The sequence below is a fragment of the Ornithodoros turicata genome, chromosome 5, assembly GCF_037126465.1.
Source record: "Ornithodoros turicata isolate Travis chromosome 5, ASM3712646v1, whole genome shotgun sequence".
Classification (NCBI taxonomy): Eukaryota; Metazoa; Arthropoda; class Arachnida; order Ixodida; family Argasidae; genus Ornithodoros; species Ornithodoros turicata.
The window spans coordinates 71,920,812-71,941,511 of record NC_088205.1 but is presented as its reverse complement, the minus strand read 5'-3'; the positions used below and the strand labels follow the sequence as shown (position 1 = coordinate 71,941,511).

Genomic DNA, 20,700 nt, shown 5'->3' with positions numbered 1-20,700 from the left:
TGTGAGTGAAACCACGTTCCTCTTAGAAGTGACACCGTGTGCATTGAAATACGTAAAAACAGCAATGTGTGTACTCAGAGGCATAATGTAGTGTGCAGTCCTTATGCCACGCTTTTGGCATGCTGATTTACCTTGTCCCCTATTGGACAGTTCACTTGGCCTTTTTTTGTTCTTTCTTCACTTGTCATACACTCCTCATTGCAACTAATTCCTCAGTTCCAACTTCAAGCCATACACCCCTCATTCCACAGTTACAACTTCAAGCGCAACACAAAAAATAAAAGTGCTCAAATCGTGCTAGAATTAAGCATAGATACTCCGCAGGAGAGGCGCTTCAATTTTAGCGCAAAATTGGTCGCTAAAAAAGACCATTGAATTTTGACCCTAAAAAACAACAAGAGGCGCCTTACCTTTTTTTCTATTTTCCGCAAAGAAATAAAAGTGTTCAAATTGTGCTAGAATTAAGCATAGATACTCAGCAGGAGAGGCGCTCCGATTTTAGCGCAAAATTTGTCGCTAAAAAAGACCATCAAATTTTGACCCTAAAAAACAGCAAGGTTTTTTAGGGTATATATCACTGTCAATTATCATAAATTTGAGTGAATTCGGCACGCTCTTCATTTGGTGGGGTAAAAAAGTGACCTTTACTTGGCAAATTTACGAGTTTAGTTCGCAAATATTTACATAATTAAACTTACGGTACACGATATTCACATCAGGAGGTGGCAGAAACCTAATAGGAACAAATGCCGTTAACCGCATGATTCTAGGTGGCGTAGTTTTTTTTTTTTTATTATTATTATACAGTCGACCCGCGTTTATCCGGACGGCTTCGTTTCCTGTGAAAATGTCCGGATAGCGGGGGAACCGGATAAGTGAAACATGAAAACCCAGAGTGGTCCTAAAAGGACATCTTTATTGACCATTACACAGAAAACTATCCATTATCATCTGTTTCATTCTAATATACGCATCCAGTTCTTGCAAACCTTTGCGAATTGCATTGACTTGCGAAATATTGTTCTCTTGCTCGAAAAATAATAGCGCTGTTCTCAGTGCCGCCCGCGCATTTTCTGCCGTCACAGCTGGTGCATCCACGCTTCCATTATCAGATTCTTCTTGAACACTATCGGAAGCGACGACACTGACGATGTCGTCATCTATGATTGCAGCGCAGGGGTCCTCGTTGCGGACCTTCTCAGTCTGAAATGACCAGACTGCTCAGTGGATTACTTTTGTGTAACGTGCTAAGTCGGAAAGGGAGGAAATTCTTCCGAGCAACACCTTCTTTGTGTCAGTAAAAAGAAGGCCACGATAAGGGTTCTCGACCTCGCTTGAGTAGGTGTGGGCCAAGTGTCATTCCTGGACAATGACCGGATAACTGAAGCCGATTGTTGGGTATTACTCACTTCTGTTCCCTGGAATTCTCGCCCGAGTCCGGAAGCTGAAGTCCGCATAAACGAGGGCGAAATACATGGGGAGAAATCCGTCCCCATGCTTTTTTGTCCGGATAGCGCAGGCTCCGGATAAATGAAGTCCGGATAAACGCGGGTCGACTGTAATTCAATGACACGTTTTCTGGCCAACCTGTATATACCTTAACAGTCCACGTGCCATCGCCAATACTGCTGCGGGACCGTAACATCGACGCAAAGACCACCAATGTCATCACCGGTCCACAAGAAGCGCCGATCTTGCAACTAGCCACCAGAACACGGGCCGTAACAACCACGAGAAAGATCTGCATTGGCTTGGTTTTCCAAAACCGACACCGCGTGCATGAAGAATATCGACCACATCACCACTCACTTCACAGATCACAAGGCTGTGCTCGTCACTCTAAAGTAGTTCTCCATTAATCCGCAACAAAAGTGTCAACATTCACCCACAATAGCTGTCGCTGAAATTGGTGTTACACAACCGTAATCGTCCTGCCTATTTTTTTATTCACTCATTACTTCAATTTACAACGATTGCAGTAACCCTGGAGAAAAAGCCGATCCGCGGGTTGAAGACATCCATGAGACCGTAATGTACTTGACAGGGATAAGCAGTCACTAAGCACTCAAGTGAGAAACGAAAGTTATGTACATATTAACAAATGAAAGGATATACACTTCAAAAAGGGAATATACTTATAGGGGATATACACTTTATTGGGAATAGTATGCAGAAACAAAGTATTCGACGACACAAAACTGCTAAGGTAATTACATTTTGGCATACACCGTAACAGGTAGTCAGTGTCAGTTAGGCTGCCAAAATGTGCTATATCCAGTACATGCGGAATGATTTTTTACTGATCCTATTAAGTTCTAAGTTTTCAAAAAGAACTTATATCTGTTTAATGTGACTGGGAGCATGGTAGCGAAACATATGTGTCTTCCTTATGGGACTCGAGAACGTGGTATCATCCAAACGTCTCTAACTCATGTCTGGCGATCGACATTGTTTCTGTCTAAATGCGAGAGACCATGGAGCATTTGAGCTAATGAAGTACCTGAAAATTTTAGTGTTGTAATAAGTCTGTATTCATACAGATACAAAACTGGAATAATGGCTAATTTGTGGAACAGGGGCTGTGTATGTCATAAGAACGATTGATTGTAGATGGCACGGATGACCCTGGGAAATGGGTCCTCCTCACCGACAGCAAGGCGTCCCTCCTCCGCTTGATGTCGGCCCGCCCCAACCTCATACAGGATATACCCAGCATAATCATTCAGATGTATAACAGTCTCCGTGCCAATGGTCATGCTTTGTCCCTTCAGTGGGTGCCCGGTCATGTGTGGCTGACCGGTAACACACGCGCAGACGCGGCTGCAAGACGAGCCGCCGCAGCTGCTACCCCTGCCACAGCACGTCCACCACTTACACTTTCGGCTTGCCATTTAGCTATTCGCCGCCGGTGTGCAGCCCGTGCCCAAGCACTTAGATGTCAGGCCGTCGCCTACAACAGTCACGTGCAGTCCATCGACCCCTCGGCTACCTTTTTCATTGCGTGTCGCTGCAGTCGTCAGGAGGAATCATTGCTGCACCGCCTCCGTCTCAACGTTGCCCGCACCCCATTGCTTCTGTACAAAATGGGCCAATCCAGCTCCCCCATGTGTTCCAGCTGTGGCGAGGTGGGCGACATTCCTCATTGTCTTCTGCACTGCCAGCAGCACATTCCCCAACGGCAAGCCCTCCATCGCCGTCTAATACAGCTGGTCTGCAACACATTGCCCATGGCCACCCTCCTCGGTCCCGTCCCTCGGCCTACTCAGTGGGCCATCACCACAGCTCTGCTCCGCTTCTTAAATGACTCTGGCCTTGCGTCTGCCCTCTGACTGGACATTCTTGGAACTTTCCTTCGTGCCTGTACTGCACTGCACTGCGTGCCTGTTTTTCTTTCATCTTTTCCTTTCCTTTATTTCTTTTGTTTATTCTCAGTTCCTTTCTTCATCTTTCTATTTGTTTATTTTTCAGTTCCTTTCTTTTTCTTTCCGTTTGTTTATTTTTCAGTTTCTTTTTCGGAATAGCAACCTGGCAATAGCCTGGCTGACACTTCCGTTTTCTTTTTTTTTTCACTCTATTAAACATATCCCCCCTTTTTTGTAATAAAAATATATTATTTAGATTTCCCATCGCTGTCGTGCCCCATATTAAATGTCCTTAACATAATCGAGAAGCAAAACAGAGCATTGCATAATCTGACATTAACTTGAGTTGGTAAAAAAATATTTATATTTCCAAAAAGTTCCCGAAGCATGTGCTAGTCCCGTAGGTAGCTCGTTGACGTGAACATCCCGTGTTCTATCCTGTGAAAAGTGTATGCCTAGCACTCTAGCATGCACTCTCGCACTCTAGCACTCTAACATGCTTGGTAAGTTCAATATCTATTTCTTTATAGTATATCTTTATAGTATAATATATCTTTATAGTATTCAATATCTATTTCTTTATAGTATATCTTTATAGTATAATATATCTTTATAGTATTCAATATCTATTTCTTTATAGTACCTTAAAGGCCCATAAGGGCATTACCAATATCTGCATCTCCGATAAGCTAGACATTGTATTGGAACATTCAAGTCAATGATCTTGTTTTTTGGTCTAGACAATATAAATTTCATTTTTCCGCTATTAAGTTTCAGAGAATTGTTCAGGGACCAGTCTGGCAGGTCAGTAAGTGCTGGATTTCCCCTAATAATTGTTTAATTAGCATATCTGTCAGATAAAAAATGCTTATATCGTCCGCGTACATGACAAAGTAAGCATCGGACTTAATTTGTACGACATCATTTATGGATATGCTAAGCTGCAAGGGCCCAAGTATGCCTACTTGTGGCACACCCGAACTTATACTAAGGGGAGATGACAGGTGCTTTTCTACTCAATGAACAGTAGTCTGAATTCCAGATCAGATTCAATAAGAGAACGGGGTGTACCGCGTGCGCCATAATTATACAGTTCCTGTAGCAGTAGTTCATGGTTTATGGAGTGCCGTCCGCATTGGGGTAGTGGGCCACACCCCAGATGGCGAATTTCCCGGTTCATCATCGTCAGTATATTTGTTGTTACGGAATCAAAAGCTTCCGCAGTCTATAAACACTCCTAATGTTAACATTTTATTCTAAAAAACGTTGAAATGATTTCTTTCACCTTCAATAATGGGACTTCTGCTACGGGAGTCATACTGCGAGTTCTGACTTATACAACACACACACACACACGTGTGTGTCACGTCATAACCCCGGCTTACCCTCCTTAGAAGCAGAGTGGGGAAGAGCTGCCCTGTAGAAATGGGGAGGAGGAGTGGCGTGAAGGAGAAAGAGGTGCCGTCTGCTTGCGTGGCGAAGGCGGGATGCTGCACCGCTTTTTTTGTTTTTGTTTAGGGAATAGCAAGCCGTTGTGTTGCATGGCTGACCTTTCCCCTCTACTCTCAGCTGACCCTCCCCTCGTCCTTTTTCTTCTGCCAATAAATTCCCCCCCTCCACCCGCACTCTAAAGAGAGTTCTTCCCCGGTTACTCGTTATTTTTCGCTGCAGTGTTCTGACTGCACTTCCGCCATTCTGGCCTATTCTCGGATTTTTCGCACGCTTAGAGTAACTCGGAGTTACAGAGCTAAATAGAGAAATGCGCCTTACATTCCTGAGCTCTCCCCCGCAAAAGCGGCCGACCTTGTGGGAGTCTGGGATTGGCTGATGACGTAAGACGTCATTTCGGAAATACCTGGCTCTGATACGTCGGTCTCATTTGAGCTAGCTCAGAGGCGTTTGCTGCGGCACTAGACGAAGGAGAGAGGCGTGCCCGGGTACCTCACGTCGAGACTGGGAGGTACCCGGGTTCGAATCCCGGTGCCAGCTGTGCTGTCTTGGTTGTTCCCGGGTTTTCCTCAGATGCTTCCAGACATATGTCGGCACAGTTCCCTTAGAAGTCGGCCTAGGACGCACATTCCCCCAGGGCGTCAACCGTGGCGTTGCCCACCTCTGTGAGGCCGACAACGGTGAGCGCTTTCACCGTCACCACCAGAGAGGCGCGCTGATGCCGCTCCGTGATCGGGTTTGAAAAGAGTGAAGCGCTCGGGACACACAGTGCTGTACATAATTAGGTACAGTGAAGCCACCACTTCTACGCTCTGATTCTTCTCTTTTATTCTCTTTTTTTTTCTTCTTCTTTTTTCGGCAAAGTCTGACCAACAGTATATTGCGCCTTTGCTGCTTTTCATGCGGAATGCGACTGTACTTGCAATTATCTCAAGGTCTGCTAACTTTGTCTTAGTAACCATCGCACGAACTCAAACACATCAGAATCAAGTGTGTCTTTCAAGTACATTGTTATGTACGAATCGCTAGCCTGATTTCCGTTTTGAAGGATATCTACCCCGTTCGCCCCTTTGTATACTGTAAGGAAAAGACAACTGCGGTAATGATGAAGGACCATCTGCGACTCATTGAGGTCTTTCATCATCTTACCTTTTTCATGGCCCCACACAAAGTGAACGCCTCCAGTTTCTATGTCTTTACTTCTGCCGATCCACTTGGACCTTTGTGGAAGTGGCCAGCCCAAGGTGTTCCTCATGGTGTAAACCCGCGTCACCAACGGAACTTCCAGTTCAAAATGCGGGGCAAACAACCTGTATTCGACACAGAAGGGCCTGTGGAGAATGGTGAAACTTCCATAGTTCCGGTCCTTTCCCAGAAGCTCGATGGCTTGATGCAAGTCCCAGGCTATCTTGGGCACGATGAATTCGTCGATATCGACGTTCAAGACGTACTCTGAGAAGAAACGTTCCCGGTGGATGCAGTCCTGCATGGCAGCCATTTGGCCGTTCGTATGAACGTCCCCCGTAGGGATGTTCCACCTTAGAAGAACTATAGCGATATGTTTTCGTTCCCGCAATCGGAGTAGCAACTGCTCCTCTGCAGGTGACATGTCGTATGCGTAGAACGTGAACCGTGTAACTCCTATAACTGTGTAGTACGCGATGAACTCTGCCATTTGAACCAGGTTGGTTCGTCGGCCGTACGTCGGCTGCATGCAGACGGCGAATTCATTGGATATCTTTCCCCGTGTAAGCACAGGAATCCACGTCATATCTGGCTTGGTATCATCATCAGTTATCGTGACTTGTAAGTCTGAGCTCTTATGAATGTCCATGCCATTAAGTCGGCAGATGAAATAAGATGCTGTGAACAGCGCTTCATGATCTTCTGGTAAGGGCTTCACTCCGGCTGGGACTACAATGCTGTAAGTTTTATTACGGACGATGCACATAGCGTTTGCGACAATTGGTCCGGAGTTCTGAACGATGCTGACGACCAGAACGTAAGGGTCACCGTTCGAATCGCGCTCCAAGAATGCAGAGAAGATAAAGGTCATAGGAAAACATTCTTTCCACGAATTCTCTTCGTCGTAGACAAGCGGTAATGCGGGTAACTTGCCGTCGATCAGTGCTTTAGTCAATCGCACGTTAAATTCATGGAAGGCTGCCGTGATGTTAACCAGCGGATCTGGCCTTGTTGGTAGTACTTTGGGCTTGATATGTATTGCATTGCGAGTCATCGGCGGCAATACGTTGGTGGCCATCTTCTTGTCCGTCGTTGTGGCCCTGCCGTGGGCAGTCTGCTTGTGGTCTTGTTTGCATGTAGGCTTCTGATAGTGTGACGCAGTGTTGTTCACGGTTGTCGCTTCGATGGCATCTTTATCGGGGGTCTCAGCCTGCATTATATAGTTTATAGTCATTGCTTGAAGACTGATAGTCCCGATAGTAGCTCTGTTGCTTGATAAGGTTTGCTCCAGGTAATTTGTTACGTATTGCTGGTTCACGGTATCTTCTCGATAATTCACAGACGAGGCGTTGTGGATAGTCATTATATCCACAACAAGATATATATTTGTTATGCAGACGACAAGAAAACCGGCACATACCCAAGATGCTGCATGGGTCTGCCACCTCTGCGGTTGCCATGCCATTCCTGTTGACAATTAATAGTGAGCCAATGAGGACGTAAAACAAGAATGTCCCACCTGGAACGCTACAGAGGTCGATTACGCCACTTCAACTTTACATTAATGTGTGCTTGTCGGTAGGAAGAAAAGAAGGTCTACACTATCATCAACTTTACTGCACAGACTAACCGCCCAGGCAGCACTGAATCTTGGACCAATATTGGTTGGTCGTAGGAAGGACTGGTCCAATATTGGACCAACTTTGCCAATGCCCAACCAGTAATGGTTTTCGCATGGAAATATTGGTCCAACATTGCCCATTACCAGCCTATGTTGGCTATAAACGGGCAATGTTGGGCCGTGATTGTCAACAACGAGCCTATATTCGCTGGAAGCTGGGAACGGCGGCATCACATAGCCCCCGTACAACTCACATTCGGCCAATATTGTTACTTGGTTGGCAATACAGAAAGAATGTTGCCCTTCAAGAATCCTTCCAGTTACAATATCGGAAGTAGACTGGCAATACATAACTGATATTCCAGATGAAATGCCAATATCAGCATTCGGTTGGAAATGCTTGCCGTATATTGGCACAGCAAATTGTCTGCATTTTTTTTTTTTTTTGCATTTGTGCTCCGAAAATTGGCCAATGTATGAACGTTGATCACCTATAGAGAGCAGTTACGGGACGATGTTTTTAGTGAGACCTTGTTTTCTAGCTGTAACCAGACCTTTATTTGACAGTTTGCGAAGCACAAGCTACCCGAGCGGAGCTAAAAGCACGGCGACACACAGGACGAAACACGCCACGCCACGAACTATACAAAAGGGCTCAATTCGAAACACCTACACGTTTAGCAGTGCCACTGGCCGAAACACCGTCCACCACTTCAATTGTTGTCACACATTTTCATCGAATGACGATTTCACGGCGGTAGACAACAGAGGAACAGAGGAAACAGCAGGCCAGTGGGTGAACGATGGCACTGGTGATTGGTGGCTTGAATTGGAGACAATGGGAGACGTGCAGCTGGAAGACATAATTTGTGACAGGCAATGGTTTCAAATATTATAAAACATACTTTTAAATAAGTATCTATAGACAGGAAGTGTAACCAGCCGCAAATAAGTAACATGAATGATCTACAGCCGCTCGCGTTACTGTACAGTAGTGCCACGCCACTTCGTCGTCGTCGATTCGTAGATCTCGGCGATGTACCTCTCGGCTAGAGTCACTAAATAAGCTATTTAGTGCTATTTAGTAGCTTATTTAGTGACTCTACTCTCGACCTCGCGACCCTCGATCACACCCCTTTGCTTCCGACTGGGTCACGGAGCACGTTGACGTTGTCCGTTGTCGATTTGACTGATTATTTGGAGCTTCGCAGTTGCAAAAATTTGCAGGTACGTAATTATCACTCACTACCATATCGCGAAGCAGCAGCTGATGTTCTATATTTCCTTGCAAGTTATTAGTTTGACTCCTCGAGAAATCTCTTCTCGCGGCACTTTTTAGCGACGGTACTTTATCCAACGACAGAGCACGCTGTGGGGCGATATCTTGCGGGAGCCAAGGACAGTGATGGAGGACGCCGGGCCAGGCTGGAAGCTCCAGCGGCTGCAACGCCACCACCACTCACCCACTGCACTCCACCGCGTACTTAACATAATCCATTTTGCACTATTGCATTCCATCACGTAGTAAACTGCATTTTGCACTTTCGTATTTTGGCATATATGTACTCTGCAATGCTATAGCGAACAGCGAGGGCAACACTATTGCATTCCACGTATGTACGTCACTATATGTTGCATTCATTAACATTGTTGCACTTTTCTATTGGTTTGCATTTTCAGTTTGTAACGCCCTAACGGTCTGGAAGGGCCAGCAGTGTTGCTCAATGAGGTGTTCATTGAAGCAGACCCTTTCGTGTCCGTGGCTGTTGTTAACACACAAACTACCATGCCCAGCACACGACTGTCACACAGCATGTTTCGAGGTAGTGTCTCAGTGGTTCAGCATTAAAATTCATTTAAAAATAATGAAAATGGCAAAAGGGGTTAAAATTGGCAATATAGGAAGTGCACTGGCAAAATGGGAAACCAATATTGGCATGCCAATATTGGGCCGGGTTGCATTTGCAAAATTGGGCCAATATTGGTCCAATGTGGGTCCAATATTGGCGTGCTGCCTCGGCGGTACATATGATTTCAACGCACCTGTACTGCTCAGGCTGTAGAGCAAATTCCTGTAAAACGGGGCTCTTGTTCTGTCGCACAGTTTGTGTCCCCAGTATTTAGTTCCTGTATGCACTCAATGTTGTGCTATTTCCGATTATCACACAAGCATGTACACCTCAAGCATTTCGCGCGTTCCGCTAAAGTAGCGGGCTAAGTTGATAACACACCAAGCAGAAGGTTAGGTTCGAAGGTCCAATGTTATGGCCAATACTTCCTGGAAACTACCTGCAGAAACGGTTTTTCACGTACTACCCCACAGAGCACAGGTGCTGTAGCTCACGATTGAGGACAACGTAGTCTCCGGGACGTTATTGCGCAGTAAGTTCCGCGTGGTCAGCGTCCACGACCTCTATTAACTTGAAATGCAGGAACAGTTGTTGCTCCGGCTTTCTTACGACGGCGCAAGGTTAATTTATCGGTAAGCCAATCATAAGCCAGGTAACTGCCATTTGTACTCGGGAGTCTGAGGGCCTTCCTTAAAACGTGCGAATTGCTTGACCCACGGCATCACTCGTTGACATTGAGGAAACAACGTCTAAACGGAAAAATAATTCCAACCAATATAGTGAACATGTGCTCGTGCTGTATCGAGGACGCGTACTGTGAAATATATTTCGCGCAATCTTACAACACAGTACGTAACTTCTTCTGTAAAGGCAAGTTCCCAATGGAGTTCAATTCAGAATGGTTTAGAGTCTCCAAAGGACGTCACCTCGGCCCCAGAACAGTGTTCTGTAGAGCTGCACTCTAGAACAATGCGTTTCATTTCACGAGAGCCACCATTAAAACTGTCCACTTCACTTCATTAGAGCTGCGTTTAAAATGCTGCTGCAGAATGTGTTGAAAAGTCCCCTTCGTTCCACCTGAATAAACTTCGCAGAAGGAATAGGCAGCTGTAAAACGCCGCTTCACACATTAGGCAAGGTAAATATATGTACTTTGCATTAGGTCTACAAAATATCAATAAAGACGGATAATCATCGCTGGCCTAAAGCAGCTGGAGTAAAAACATGGGCAGAACGCAAGACTTACCGCAAATGGTCAGTATGGCATAACAGGTTGAGGTCCCCCGGTTTTCAAAGTAAGAGCAAGGTATCGGGGTGATTCACAAATGGGGGCACGATGCCAAGTGGATTCATCGACAGGGCATACGGAGAGTTCGTAACAATAGTGGCTGTCCTAACAGCCAATGCGCGTCTGCCACAGATGATGGGATTCCCACATGTCCCGAGGCTCCTTTCTGCACGAATATTTAAAGTGTTGTGTAGATAGTTTTACTATTTCTTTATTGTTTCGTTTCCCTCGTAAGAATGCCGTGACCCAAAAGACCAAAAGCTACATACATGTAGCTTGTATAGCATAGTTATTACGCGGTTCTTGCGACGAAGAGCTCATAATACTGTCCTTGAAGGCGTTGTGTCGCATCGCCCCAAAATTATGCCGGACAAATCAAAAAGAATATTTATGTGCGAGTACATCGGACGTGCATTCCATGTTTTACGGCAAATGGGCTAATAGACGCGTAGACGATAGGCACGGCGTATATCGAATCTTATCTGCCTCTGACGTCACGTAAGGCATATCCACCAGTAAGGCAGCCGCGGACGGGGTCACGTGCTTTGGGGAACCGAAGGGAATGGCCGGGAATCTGGCTCCTGTGGTGTGACCATAGAAATCCCACTCGTTTACACAGGCGTTGTGCTTGATTTCCACGAGTGAGACTAACAGCTTATTTCTTTTAATTACCAAAGTTAATTAAAGCACCATCTGTATATGAAGATATGAACTGCCAATTGCTTTTGTAACGTGCTCCCTGCTCTATTAAAACAGACCCTTACCGCGCTCCTATTTACCCTTTCACTGTTTACACACACAAGGCACAACCGGAAGTTGTCTAGGGTTCCCAACGTCAGCTCCTACATGTATCGCCATGCCGTGTCACTAATAGACCGTATGCAAAACGTAGCGCCATCTCGTAGCACCTACCGGCATTCCGCCATGTCTGAGCCGTCCTACCCGACCCGAGCAATGCAGTCGACTATCATACGACAGTTCTCTCGCGTGTCATGCTTCTCACTTCTCACATATGCTGTTTAACTATCTTATTTGCGTGATAGGGCGCGGATTTCAAAGGGGAATGTAAACTGGGTAAGAGAGCCTCAAATGTCTATATTCCTTATTGCATGGAAAGCGTTGAGCGCGGTGACGTAGGTTGGGCAACAAAAGTACGTTAACCTAGTGCAACGATGCTTTGTTATCCCATCCCAGGAGCAATCTTTACAGTTTAGTACAGCCCATTTGAGAACTTGTTAGTGCACTTGATACAACAGAAACATTTGGTACAAAATAAAAGCTTAGTACGATTGCAGTTGTTGTTATGAAACCCGCTGTGATATTCATCGTTACGCACTGGTATAAAATGTGGCCTTTCTCAGTTTTCGTTATTTGACCATCTCCCACATAATTGTCACGTTGGTTGCACTGTATTTCATGTGACTGTTTACCAGACAGTGCATTCTGTTTCAATCGTTTAGAGCGAGGACACTTCATGCTCGCCTTACAGTCACCTTCAACAGCTTCCCCGAGACAGAAATTACTGCTTGCACTGAAGCACTGAAGCACTGCATCTGTTTCACTTTTCTGCATCTCCATATTTTTTATTTCTCAATCAATCAATCAATCTGAAAACACATCGAATCATGCGCACCTGCTGGAACCGGCCAAAAAAAGGAAAAAAAATCGAAGGTTCGTCGGACCTTTCGATCTCCAGGGCTCGACCTCGAACTTTGTGGTTCGAAAAAGGTTGCGACACGTAGGACAAGGGATTCACGTGCAAAAAGAACGAAGAAGATGGTTAAGAAAATTCCCAGGAAGGCCATTGAAGGGAGAGAAACCTTCAGAAAAAGAACTGAGGTCAGGTGAGGATTTCAAAAAAATATTGAGGTGAAGTAAGGTGAGGAAAATTTTAAGAACAAGGATTGTGGTGAGGTGAGGAAAAGTTTCATAAAAAGGATTGAGGTAAGGTGGGGAAAATTTTAAGGTAAAAAACTAAGGTGCGGTGTGGTGAGCAAAATTACTTGGCTTGTGCCATACACCCAGAAAGGGAAAAATTCCAGGCTGGGAACCATCAAGACGCATTTGAACAATGTATTTTTTTCGTGTGCGCGCTTTTCGTTCTCAGTCTTATTTTCTTTTCTGTTTCTTTTTTGTGTACCTTATCGATTAGTGAATACCACGCGGGGACAAAACAGGCAATATAGTGCGCGGTACAGTAGCCGCTAAAATTCTTATAAATATATTGGACCTGAATGCATTTGCGTTTGTTCAATTCGAACCACATAACTGTGAGCAATGCAATGGATGATCAAGCGTAGAGAGATGTGGTATAGTTGGTATCGATTCATTGTAGCCTAACCAGCAAAAGGACGTGGAAGGACAGAAACAAACAAGCAAATGTCGCAGCCGTCAAGAAAAATCCCAAATGCCGATATTATGTTGTATCGTGGATTAATTACACTATTATAAAGAGATACCAAAAATTCATAGTTGCACTGGTATTGTGGTGTTAACAATCGGTACTATAAAACGGCAGTCTTCTCATCTTGCATGCTGCCAAAACAAGCCTTGTCTTGTGCAGTTCGCTTAGTGTTCTGTCCATTTGTCTCTCGCAGCGCAGGGGAACCATGTCGGCCAACATGTGCCCATTCAAACAAGTATACTTGTAGATTCAAACAGGTTTCGCAACACAAAACTTTACAACGCAAAATGAAATCGCAACACACGATGAACCCATTGGCCCAACCAGCGGAGGACGGCCGCATTGCAGGATTAAAGCTACGAAATCACAAGAATTCTAGGGATATGTGAGACTAGAAGAAAAACTTCCCCTGCGTTTCTTTTTCCGCTTCCCACAGTCACCTCCAGCTCCCACGTTTCGGTGGAAAAGATTATCGCTTTCTACGCCGAGACTGGAATGTGCCCAAGGTTCGAATCGGAGCACTGGGTGTGCTGCCTTACTGGGTGTTTTCCTCAGACGCCTGAAAGGTTAGCACATTTCCGTGGAGTCGGCCAAGGACGTCCTGAGCAGCATGCTTTCCGCCAAAATGGCACACACGCTACCAACCAACCAATAAACACCACCAAGCTCGTGCACTTACCTGCACTTATCCTCTCATCCGAATATGTCAGTTGATATCACACGCCACATTGTTTTCTATGAATAGTATGCTGTGTAGCGTTAGTACACTACCGCAGTACCGGCGTCTACGGGGAAGGTCATCAGCGGGGGCAAGGTCAGAACCTCATTGCCCGCTACTCATTGTTCCCCTCCTGCTCATACTGCTCTGCTCATTTTGCCCCCTGCTCATTGCACCCCGCTGAGCACGCCTTACGGGGCGCCAAAAGGCACCTTTCGGACAGGAAGCCGCCGCTTTAGGACGACGGAGGTTAGAAAGCAAATCAAAAATTGAGGGGGGGGGGGGCATATTTCCCACTTGTCGTCCCGGATAAGTAGAAGCCGGCCTTCCACTTCCTCAAGTCATATGCACAGAACTGAAGTAACAACATGCAAATGCTTGGTTAAGAGCTGTGTTCGCACGCTGTCAGCCGAGAAGGCTATTTAGAGAAGGCTATTCAGAATGCTATGTAGAGGTGTGCCATCTATGGCTATTTCGACGACTGCCGTTATTCCGTGAACCATACCTCCAAGTAGCAGAATAACTGTAATAAATGTTGCAATAATTGTAATAATAACCTCACCATACCCGCTGCTGTTTCCTTGACGCACTGAAGGTAAGCCAAAGAATGTAGCAGAAAATGACATATCGCTCCGAAAGAATTCCATGCGAAATCACTCGACTGCAACAGCACGGTTGGCACGGCACAATCTTCCAGAACAATCCCCTCCCCCACTAGCACGTGCCCGGCCATAGAAATCATAAGGAGACGGAAGATAAGGAACAGCCGCAAGACCGCAAGAGACGCTTTGGTGTTCCTTCTCCTTCTCAACCCGACTAGTAGGCAGCGCTCGCGGCGCATTCGTCATCAACCATGGTAAGACCACTTCACCTACGGAACGACAGAACTAGTCCCTCCTTCATTTTCCGGCTCTGGTTAGGACCGCGTGATTTTGCTGCGTTACCAGACCAGTTGCCAGTCACCAGATAACATCACACCTGCTCTGTTTACAAGTATGATGTTATCCTGTGAGTGCACTAATATGCGACATGATCGAGCTCACCGATACGCCACGTCAACCTTCACGTGAGTTCATAGCAGGGCCCGAACCCATGCCTTATTACATGATTGTGATCGTGAGTTTCGTAGCTCGGCGTTTCGGGCCCTCGAAACTCACGATCACAATCATCTGATAAGGCGGGCCCTGCTACGAACACATTTGTCGCACGCAAGAAAAAGTACGCCGTTCGCGTGTTTCGTAAACTTTTGTCCCAACCTGTACCCACTGGCCCAATGTGCCATTTTAAGCTCTGTAAGCTCTGAAGTCTCGAAGCAGCCTTCCGCGACTCAGCCACGCAACACCGACAGCCGAAATCTAATAATAACTAATACATTACACGATTTATATTTATAATATTCTACTTTGCTCCGATCGCCTTCGTGCCTGCTGCTCTGTAGCCGCCATCTTTCACCCGAACGAGCCGAAATCCCGTGGAAAAAGTTCGCAGGCTAAGCACCTGAAAAATAGCGTACAGCCACAAGGTTTCCCTGTTTACGCTACCGCCGCACATGCGCAATGGTGGCAGGGCCGTGCCTTATACGGTACACGAAGCCTATAACGTACAATCCGTTAAACGTCGCTGATGAAGAACATCTGGAAAACGAGGTAGATAGCTTCGTGATCAATCGCAGGCCCTGCACCTGGGGATCACTTTCTGTAAAAGTGGGGCATTTATAAAAAGGAACGCGCGTGTCGTATTTTGCTTAGACGATTGGAGTCGTGAATGTATCTCAATTGATCTTCGCTTTCTTCTTTTTCTTAAATAATAAGGCATTGCCCATCACGACACCCACTTGTGAGTGACAGGATTAAACGGTCATAGTTTCGTATTCATCTAATCCGTATATCCGTGTATCTAATCGTATTCGTCTGATCCAACATGTCCGATCCATCTATTTGTCCAACGTGTTCCACGATTACTGAACACAAAAAGGCATCCCAAATGTAACACCTGTCCTTTCTGAAATTGTGCTTTTTAAGTCCTTTTTGTGCTCCCATTGCGCAGCGGCGTCCGTTCTGCACACTTGTTGCTCTGTGTGAAATAAGACAAAAAAAGAAAAAAAAAAAACTGGCACTCATAACGATGTCCAGATGCCCTCAATACCTGAACGTTGTCCCCTTTACTTTCCAAGTGTTGCCTTTCAATAGCTTGCCAATAGTACACGACAGAACAGACGTCAGTAGGAACTCCCTCCTGACCGAGACGCAACAACAGCTGCATCCCAGTAGATCCGCCACACAGCTACCATTATACCAGTACACAGTCTTCCCCTTTCCTTTGAGCCTTAGCGACTTTCGTCTCACTAACGTTAGCAACATTGCAATGGCACAAGGTACAAAAGAACACGGATATCCAGTTGTACATAGTTTCTGAACCAGTTTGCAGCAGAGGATGTAGGCACTAAGGACAGTGAATGCCACCCTCTTTGTCTTCGACCATGAAAGAAAGGAAAAAGAGCGCGTGGCCTCGCACAGCTGCTCTCTGCCATCGCCATGCAGCTGGAGGTCTCCCACGGCTGTGCTGAGCGTCTCACAGCCTAGAGCCCGGTGGCGTCCTGTACATGGCCACAACTGCCGCCGATCCAATCGGCCCGTCACCCTTCTGAATGCTTCGGCACCGCTCCGGGAAGACCACGCTGCAGCTGTCTACATGCCCCTTCCATGTCCAGGGATACTTTTTTTCTCGCTGACGGTAAGGCGTCCTCTGTGTCAAGGACCTAGTATAACATGCTCTCGTTCCTTACCTAGTCATGAGACACTAACACCACAGTGAACCTCATTGACGTTGACATTCAAAGAGTGTCACCCGGTGCACTCTACTTCGGAACTAGTTAACCTCCAACAGGTCAACCCCACCCACAAATCCCAAGACGTCTGTGTTTGGCCTAAGCAGGCGCTGACACTTCCGACTGACAACGTAGTCCGCCGGCTTCAAACTGTTGCTTGCACACTGGTAATGTTGTGAAAACACTCATCGCAGTCGACTAACGTCTGCGTTTGACCTAGAGCACCTGCGTCTGACCTGCGTCTGACCTAGAGCACATTTGCATGCTATTAAATGAAACACGAAAAAGATTCGCGTTTACAAAACGACTACATTCTGCGTTGGCGGAGATATACCTCAGTGACTGTAGTTCTTACGCTATTGGGCAGTAGAAACAAACAAACAAAAAAACATGAAGCTACTTTGCGCACGCACATCAGTGAATCTCGCAAATACATGGTCACGACAAAGAAATAGACGCTTTCCAGTCCAAAGGCATATTGAGATAATTGAAAATATGTTCAAAAATATGCGAAGTGCAATGTGTCTGACCACGACGTGTGTTTCAGCCCCTCCCCGGTCGGGCGAAGGCGAGGCCCGTCGTGTGAGATGCTACAGGCGGTGCAACCCCGCTCCGTGGATGAGCGATCCCCCGGGCGACGCCGGCGAGCGGCCGGGAGACGGTTCTTCTTCCAAGGCATCCCTCCCCAGTCTCTCTCTCCACACGTCTTCCTCGTCAGCAAATGCAGAGACCGAATCCGACCTTGTGGCCAGCGTCTCCGCGGAGCTACAGCGCACTGGACGGCAGATTCTCGGAAGGCACGATTTCCGGAACATCGTCAAGCTCTGCGGGCTGCCCCTCTACCTCAAGTACCCGTTCTTTCAGGTAAGCCGCACACATGTCAAACTTCGTAGGGACAACAGGACCCTGGAAGCTGTCATCGTCCGCACAGAAGGAAGTAAAGGCAATATGATGTGCCGAGGGAAAATAAAATATACAACACATACAGAGAGTATCGCAACACAATCTATTAATTGGTGTGCAACTTGGACTGGTCTGCAAGCAAGTGGTATTTGTGTACCGGCTATTTGCGCAGGTCAGCTTAAATGCGATGTCTTCTGAAGAGGATACAAACAGACATAGGACACACACATAAAACAGAGTAATGTGCTCAAGGCCGGGTCTGTCTTGTGATGAGCGGATTTTTTTTTTTTCAGTAAAAGGAAAGGGATGCCTTAGATATTTGTACTATACAATCCTTGCAAAAATGGAGTAAAACTTAGCTGTGCACACTGCATGTGTGAAATTACCGAATAAATTTTTATTCCTCGATTGAACGCGTACAGCATCGTCTATATTCAACTACATGTAATTCCTTCAAAGCGTTACGAAGTCCACCAGTGTGACCTTCTCTTCGTTGAAGAGTGCCATGAAAATAGATGCTAGAAAAATGAAATTGCGCACGTATATGTATGGCTGAGTATATGTTGGCTTATGCTGAATCGAATGAAATTTTTGTTGACCAAACATGTTGCAAACCGAACCGTTCGGAAATATAGTCACAGGACATCTGCTACCAACATTCTGCATTTGTCTGTATGTGTGTGTACGCAGCTTTAACGATACCAGAAACCTGGGGAAATATTCCAGGTACCACAGCACCAAAAATCATAAGGGCTATTTCTAGACAGAAGTGCGAGATGCAGCATGTTGGATGGAACTCATTATGGTAGAACGTAGATAATACAAGGACCGATATGAATATATAGTTGAACGCTGTCCGTGTCAGTTCTTGTCCACTGTGCGTTATACCGTGATCTAGGTTATTTCTAGGCTAGTTCAAGTGGAATCAACTTAATTCTCACATCCGTATCACATAGTGAGTACATTTAACTCGATCAACATCAAGTGTACACTAGTGTAGTATCCTAATATATGTAATATAAGTATAATCTCACTACAGTAGACGCTGTTCAATGGCTCCTATAACGACAACAAAAATTTATGAATCCGCATATTGGAACACCGTTTATTTGCCATAAGCCTTCTCTAGGTCTGAATAGTGCATATTCGAAATAAAGCTTGCTTGACTCCTGCCGATTTTAATCCGTATTCACACCACACTGTACTTCGCTGCAGAATGTTGTCAAGAATCCTACGCGTCAGGCTGTCCTCGACTTTTGTCGCCGACTACAGCGGCATTGCGGCAGTGATCGCTTGGCAAAAACTGTATACGTCCTTACACGGGGCCGCAAAAGCTACGTCGAGCCCAGTGACCTCCACGACATGATTCAAGACCTCATCGACACACACAGCGGGCTCACCTTCCTGCGACAAGTCTCACGGTCGCACTCTGTCTTCATCGACACGGTTATTGGGAGGCTGTACTTCGAACTAGGTCGCTCCTGGTCCTGGAGGCTTGGCCTTGCAGAACTGCGAAGAACAGACTTCTTGGACCAACTGGACGCTCTGGAGCTTCACAGCGATTTCATGAACGTGGAAGGCGCGTTTTCATACAAGGATGCTTACGTCATTCACGCCATCTTCAACAACCTCGACCGTGACAACGATCGCCTCCTCAGCAAGGCCGACGTCGGCAAGTACGAGAAGGGGGCATTGGTACCCCGGGCTGTTGAACGGGTCTTTGACCTACTGGGCTGTCCTGCAATGAGATACGTTGATTTTGTTGTCTTTCTTCTTGCCGAGAAAGATAAGGCTCACCCTCGAAGCATCGAGTATTGGTTTAGTCGACTGGATTTGGACGGAGATGGTGTACTGACCATGTACGAGCTAGAAGCCTTCTTCGAAGAGCAGCATGGTAGATGCTCGCTACTCATGACAGATCTCGTGTCCTTTCAAGACGTCTTCCGCCAGATGATTGATCTTGTGAAGCCCAAGTCCTCGAATATGTTCACCTTGTCTGATCTGAAGCGTTGTTCGCTGGCTTCCGTGTTTTTCAATACGTTCATCAATACCTACGAATTTATCCACCACGAAGTGTTCGACCCGTTCGATGCTGACCGCTTGAGGAATGGCTCCACACAGTGGGAGCATTTTGCCACCAAGAAGTTCGGCATGCTCATGGCTGAAGGGGACAAAGAGGATTCTTCCGAAGACGAGCTTGTGTAATTCCTGTTCCGTTCTGAAAAGTAGTATGTTATGTAGTCGCAATAAATCCGTTACCGATAGCTTCGGCATAGGTTAGAATTCTAAGAAGCACTGAAGTTTGGTTAAGATGTGGTTGATATAGGAATTATTTCTTGTTGAAGAGGTATCCGAAGACGTGAACGAAAGTGCCGGATAAACAAAGTTGTACGTAATAAATCGCGTCATACAAACGGATAAACTTAGCTTGAAACATGAAACGTGGCCCCAAAGGCGTGCGGATGGACAACGAGGAAACAGCTAAGGAACGTTAAAACCTCGGTGGGGTATTTGTGTGTCTCGCTTCTTTCGCCCTAGCACGGGGTTTTTAACGCTATTAAAAATGCTCTTGAATGCACGCCGTGAAACCTAACAACAGCAACAACTCTATGTTGGGTGGTGTTGATTGGGGTGTACCACGTTACTAGCGGTAATTTGGTTAATGAGCCTCACAAAGCAAAATACAAACTTAAATGACAAATGTAATATCGCAAAGCATGGTAGTTTGCGCTTTGAAGGAACTCTAACCTATGGGGAAAAAAGTATTCTGAAGAAGACGAGGAAGACAAATAATCCCATTCTTCATCCTGGTATACCTATAGTATTCACCACCACCAAATGTTCTGCAGGGCACCATGGCACTCATGGATGTAGCCCATATAGTATCTTCGTTGTCAAGGTGCACACCCTGGTCCTCACGTTGCTTATGAACGAAAAATGAAACAAGATCAGAAAGAACGGCATAAAAAGCATAAAATAATCTATGTATTAGGGGCAGATGAACCCCACCAGCGCATAAGGAACGGATTAATGTGCAGGTAATTTGACAATGCCTAGTAGGGCACAGTAATCGAACCCCTGAATGCAATGAGG

General features: G+C 46.0%; 2 protein-coding genes across 3 annotated transcripts; one reads left to right on the top strand and one right to left on the bottom strand.

Annotated features, from left to right (window-relative positions):
* Positions 1-5,620: 5,620 nt before the first annotated feature.
* Positions 5,621-8,466, bottom strand: LOC135396177 (uncharacterized). 2 transcript variants are annotated; one of them, XM_064627203.1, is made up of 3 exons: positions 8,291-8,466; positions 7,417-7,463; positions 5,621-7,206 (listed from the first exon to the last, which is right to left on the bottom strand). In XM_064627203.1, exons 2-3 carry the CDS (start codon positions 7,459-7,461, stop codon positions 5,752-5,754), a joined length of 1,500 nt encoding a protein of 499 aa, XP_064483273.1. In that variant the 5' UTR covers positions 7,462-7,463; positions 8,291-8,466; the 3' UTR covers positions 5,621-5,751. The 2 variants fall into 2 exon arrangements, with proteins under 2 accessions (XP_064483273.1, XP_064483272.1); XM_064627202.1 differs by having other exon boundaries at positions 5,621-7,463.
* Positions 8,467-16,313: 7,847 nt separating this feature from the next.
* Positions 16,314-19,871, top strand: LOC135396176 (serine/threonine-protein phosphatase 2A regulatory subunit B'' subunit beta-like). The gene is made up of 3 exons (XM_064627201.1): positions 16,314-16,610; positions 17,252-17,568; positions 18,823-19,871. The coding sequence occupies exons 1-3, from the start codon at positions 16,580-16,582 to the stop codon at positions 19,810-19,812; spliced, it is 1,338 nt and encodes a 445-aa protein (XP_064483271.1). The 5' UTR covers positions 16,314-16,579; the 3' UTR covers positions 19,813-19,871.
* The last annotated feature ends 829 nt before the right edge of the window (positions 19,872-20,700 follow it).

Coding starts and splice junctions, on each gene's coding strand:
- LOC135396177 (XM_064627202.1), bottom strand. CDS start 7,461: ATGGCATGGCAACCGCAGAGGTGGCAGACCCATGCAGCATCTTGGGTA.
- LOC135396176 (XM_064627201.1), top strand. CDS start 16,580: ATGTCCAGGGATACTTTTTTTCTCGCTGACG. Junction 16,611..17,251: donor TACTTTTTTTCTCGCTGACG/GTAAGGCGTCCT, acceptor CGTGTGTTTCAG/CCCCTCCCCGGTCGGGCGAA. Junction 17,569..18,822: donor TCAAGTACCCGTTCTTTCAG/GTAAGCCGCACA, acceptor ACTTCGCTGCAG/AATGTTGTCAAGAATCCTAC.